General features: G+C 43.7%; 1 protein-coding gene across 1 annotated transcript; it reads left to right on the top strand.

Annotated features, from left to right (window-relative positions):
• Window positions 1,366-2,385, top strand: LOC107606903 (vegetative cell wall protein gp1-like). The gene is made up of 2 exons (XM_016308906.1): window positions 1,366-1,597; window positions 2,141-2,385. The coding sequence occupies exons 1-2, from the start codon at window positions 1,366-1,368 to the stop codon at window positions 2,383-2,385; spliced, it is 477 nt and encodes a 158-aa protein (XP_016164392.1).

Here is a 5,381-nt window from a genome sequence, read left to right on the forward strand (position 1 = left end):
TTTAAGATTTGGGTTCGAGTATACTACTCGGGATTGTAGCCGACGTGTTGGAGGACCGACGTGATGGTCCGAAACCAACGTGACTTTTCGTGACCTTTTGGTTCTGACAGTTACGTCTAATCAAGCGTCGTGTCCGTTAGGGATGTGCGTAGGGATTAATGGCCTTGGTAACGGTGCGTCTTTAATGACTACCCCGTTTTTACCATTGTGTCCCTAACGTACTTATAAATACTTTCCCTCTTTTTCATTGTTTCGTTTCTGCGATTTTTCAAATTTTCCCTTCATTCGTTCGTGCTGCATTCTTGTGTCTTCGAAGGCTTTCGTTTCCTCCAACCCTCATTTTCAGATAAAGGTTAGTTCTTTTTGGAACATGCTTTTCTATTTGCACGCCTTTATTTTGTAGATAGGTTGGTTTGTAGACTTTAGTTCCGCATTCCCTCCCTTTAGAGACCGTGTTTTTTATTTTTCTTTTCTTTTTCCCTTGTAGGTTTTTGTTATCTTTTTAAGAAAAAGAAATGGCTTCCGTATATGTCCTTTCTCAGTGGGTTGATGTCACGATTCTAGGGGAGGAACCCTCGGTCGATACTGATTTTATCACCCATCTTCGTACTCACCATAGAATTTGCACTTCTGAGGAGGACGAGCCGAAGTATGAGTTGGTAGTCCCGGGTCCTGAAGACCGGGTTTGCTTTGGGAGGGCCAATGAGGCGGCCCCTCATTTTTTCTTTATGTATGAGTGCATGATCACCCGTTTGAGTGTTTTTCTTCCTTTTTCAAACTTTGAGATGTCTGTTTTGCATCACTGTCGAGTTGCCCCTACCCAGCTTCACCCCAACTCTTGGGGTTTTTTGAAAATTTATCAATTTATTAGCCAAGCTTTGGAGTTCCCGACCTCTTTGAAGATTTTTTTCTATCTCTTTCATATGACCAAACCTTTCAGTGGGCTGAACAATAAGCAACAGTGGGTGTCTTTCCGAGCCATACAGGGTCGGAGAGTTTTTACCCTTTTTGACGAATCCTTCCATGACTTTAAAAATTATTTTTTCAAAGTTCAAGCTATAGAGGGTCACCACCCCTTTTTTCTGGATGATAATTCTTCTCCCCGATTTCCTTTATACTGGCTGGAGGCCTCCCCCTGCGAGAAATATAGTCTGGACGACCTGGACGAGGTATAAGCAGCCATTGTGGGGTTCCTCCGAGAAGTGTGGGGGAGGGCCCCATATTTGGACACTAAAAAGTTTCTCCAGGGGTCCCCGACCTTTGTCCAGGCGCAGCTAGGTAGCTTTTATTTGTTTGTTAGGTTACCGACTTGTCTGATTGGCCTTCCCGACTTGTCTTAATCTATTATATATTGTTTTTTCAGAGATGGCGAAGGCAAACGCTCAGGAGTCTTACCAGAGAGTTCAGGAGGCTAAAGCAAGGTCTCGCGCCAGGACTGGTGGCACCCGGGCGGTTATCTCTCCTCCTCCTCCTCTTCGAAATGTTGGGACTCCTTCCCAGCCCATTGTGATTTCTTCTTCTGCTTCCTCTCAGCCGCCCCCCTCTGCCCGACCTTCTCCTGAGCCAGAGAATAAGAAGCACAAGACCTTAGAGTCTGGCTCTTCTGGTGAGGTAAAGGCGGATGCTCTTGCATTCGTCCGAAAGAACATCTACCCCCATGCTCGTATAAGCATGGATGATGTGTCTGTTCGTCACCACCTTACCACTCTGGTTGAGGAGAGTCTCAAGGCGGCGGGAGTTTGTGGCAAACTCTTGGATATTTTTGAGAAGGCTCCTCTCAGCTCTTTAGGAATGACCTCGAGGGTCGAGGAGCTGGAAGGAAGACTTCGTATATATCAAGAGCATGAGAGGGAGTTGAAGGAGGAAGTCGCCAAACTGAAGGAGGAGAGAGATAATCTCCGAGAGAAGGGGAGGAAGTTGCAAGCCCAATGCAACATGGAGGTAGACTTGAGGAAGACAGCGCAGGGCAGCTATCAAAAATTATTTGAAGATCTTGTGGCTGTGAAGAATGATCTGCTGAATTTTCGGAAGGCCTATGCCGAGTTGGAGGACTCCATTGCTGATGGCGCCGAGGAAGCTTGGATGGTCTTTAAGGAGCAGGTCGGAGTCATTGCTCCTGACTTGGACCTTTCTCCTTTAGATCCTGATAAAGTTGTTATTGACGGTGCCATTGTGGATCCCCATGTCCCCGTAATTATTTCTGAGTCAGAATTGAAGACTCGGGGGCAGAGGATCATAGAGTCCCCTCCTCGCCCTAAAGACGCTCCGAGTTCTTCTAATGTTCCTCCAACTTCCTCTCCTATGGATGCCTCTCTTCCTGGTCCTGGTGGTGCTCCTTCTGACTCTGGTGGTGGTGATCCGTCTCTTCTTCCTTTGAAAAAATAATTTCGTTGGCTATATGGGGGCCCGGCCTGTGGGTCCCCCCTTTTTAAAACTCTTTATGTTTGTTTGTTGAACAATTTCTTTCTGGCCTTTTAAGGCCGTAAACAAAAAATACCCCTTTTTGATAAGGGTTTAAGTTAAAATAAGTACCCTTTTTTGGATAAGGATTTTTAAGTTACTTTATGTGTGCATGCTTTTTGATAGTGACTTTTCGAACTCCCCTTGATCTTTTTCTAAAGGAAAAACCCTTTCTTTGGCTTGTCTGTCTTTCTGCACCTTTTTTGTTTTAAGGATTTTAAGGACAGTTTTCTGATATTTTCCTGGGTTTTTTGATCTCTTTTGTTTATTCCTCGCACTCAATTTTGTTTTATTGAGTTTTCATGACTTAGGTTATTTTTGCGATTCGTTTTCTATTTCTACTCGGTCTTTTCACTTCGACTTATGAGTCAGAATATTTCCGAGTTTCTTACGATCACCTTTTATAACCTCTTTACACCGACTTGTACCTCGTCGTTTTATCTTGACGACCATCTAGGTCGGTTCATGGAATTTTCACGTTTTGTCGAGCTTAAGTCGGCGCGTTTCGTAGAAAGAGAAAACAACAAAGGAATTTAAGAGATATTTGTAAAAAACCCTTTGGTTTTGGGAAAAAATCATGAAGTTGGGAAAAAGAGTACATCAGGGAGTAGAGTTCGCTTTTAGCTATAGTACCTTTTCATATTACAAGCATGCCACGACCTTGGTAACTCGGTGCCGTCCAGGTCGGTCACTTTATAATAGCCTTTTTCTAAGACCTCATTGATTTTGTATGGTCCCTTCCAATTTGCAGCGAGCTTTCCTTCCCCTGATTTGTTGACTCCAATGTCATTTCTGATCAAGACCAAGTCACTTAGGGTGAATGCTCTTCGAATGACTTTTTTGTTGTATCTTGTAGCCATCCTTTGCTTCAACGTTGCTTCTCTTATCTGGGCTTTTTCTCGGACTTCGGGGAGCAAGTCGAGCTCCTCTTTGTGTCCCTGTATATTTCCGATCTCGTCATGGAGAATCACTCTTGGGCTTTGCTCGTTGACTTCTATTGGGATCATGGCTTCTACCCCATAAACTAGTCGGAAGGGTGTTTCTCCAGTGGCGGATTGGGGGGTCGTCCTGTAGGCCCATAGCACTTGTGGGAGCTCTTCAGCCCAGGCTCCTTTTGCATCTTGTAGCCTTTTCTTTAGCCCTGCCAGTATGACTTTGTTGGCTGCCTCAGCTTGTCCATTGGCTTGCGGGTGTTCTACCGAGGTGAACTGGTGTTTGATTTTCATACTGGCTACTAGGCTTCTAAAGGTAGAGTCGGTGAACTGGGTTCCATTATCTGTAGTAATGGAATAGGGTATCCCATATCTTGTGATGATATTTTTGTAGAGGAACCTCCGACTTCTCTGTGCGGTGATGGTGGCCAATGGTTCTGCTTCTATCCATTTTGTGAAGTAATCTATCCCCACTATCAGGTATTTGACTTGTCCTGGCACCTGGGAAAAAGGACCTAACAAATCCATTCCCCATTTCGCAAAGGGCCATAGAGAAGTGATGCTGATGAGCTCCTCCGGGGGAGCCACGTGGAAATTTGCGTGCATCTGGCACGGTTGACACTTTTTCACAAATTCGGTCGCATATTTCTGCAAGATCGGCCAGTAGAATCCAGCTCGGATCACTTTCCTGGCTAATGACCTTGCTCCGAGATGATTTCCGCAGATCCCACTATGGACTTCTTCTAACACCTCGGTGGTTTTTGAGGTCGGTACGCACTTTAACAACGGTGTTGATATCCCCCTCCTGTAGAGAATATTTTTCACCAAGGTGTAGTATTGTGCTTCCCTACAGATTTTCTTAGCCTCTTTTTCCTCCTTGGGAAGGATGTCGAACTTCATGTATTCGACCAAGGGGTTCATCCATCCGAGGTTTAGTCCGACTACCTCAAGGACTTCTTGCTTGCCTTCTTCTTGTACCACGGAGGGTTCCTGGAGAGTTTCTTGGATCAGGCTTCTGTTATTCCCTCCTGGCTTGGTACTTGCTAACTTGGATAGGGCGTCTGATCTGCTATTTAGATCCCGAGTTATGTGTTTGACCTCGGTTTCTGTAAAGCGCCTGATGAGCGGATAATTTATACGCTTTTTGACATTGTTTTTAGTATGTTTTTAGTAGGATCTAGTTACTTTTAGGGATGTTTTCATTAGTTTTTATGTTAAATTCAATGAAAAGGAGTAAGACAGATTGGATGAAGATAGCAGGAAAGCAGAGGTTCAGAGGAACGAAAAGCATCTCTATTCGCTTATCTGAAATTCCTACCAATGATTTACATAAGTACCTCTATCCCTATTCTATTATTTATTATTCGAAAACACCATTATCCATTTATATCTACCTAACTGAGATTTGCAAGGTGACCATAGCTTGCTTCATACCAACAATCTCCGTGGGATTCGACCCTTACTCACGTAAGGTATTACTTGGACGACCCAGTGCACTTGCTGGTTAGTTGTATCGAAGTTGTGACCAATTATGAGTGTGTAATCACGATCACGCGCACCAAGTTGCTCACGTTGCCAGGGATTGTTCGAGCCTGGACATCACAATTTCGTGCATCAAGTTTTTGGCGCCGTTGCCGGGGATTGTTTGAGTTTGGACAACTGACGGTTCATCTTGTTGCTCAGATTAGGTAATTTTCTTTTCGTTTTGTTTTCTTTTCAAAAATTTTTCAAAAATATCTTCAAAGAAATTTTTCATCTGTTTTTGAAAAAAAAAATTTAAAAATGTTTTCAAAAATTTTATTCAAGATTTTTAAGAATGAATTCTAGTGTTTCATGGAGCATGTAAAGCCTGGCTGGCTGTAAAGCCATGTCTAAATTTATTTGGACTGAGGCTTGCAATTTGTTATAAAGAGCAATATACTCTGGTGTTAAATGCTGAAGCTTGGCTGGCCATTGGCCATGTCTAGTGTTTTGGACTGGAGCTTTCTT

This window comes from Arachis ipaensis, chromosome B07 (genome assembly GCF_000816755.2).
Source record: "Arachis ipaensis cultivar K30076 chromosome B07, Araip1.1, whole genome shotgun sequence".
Lineage (NCBI taxonomy): Eukaryota > Viridiplantae > Streptophyta > Magnoliopsida > Fabales > Fabaceae > Arachis > Arachis ipaensis.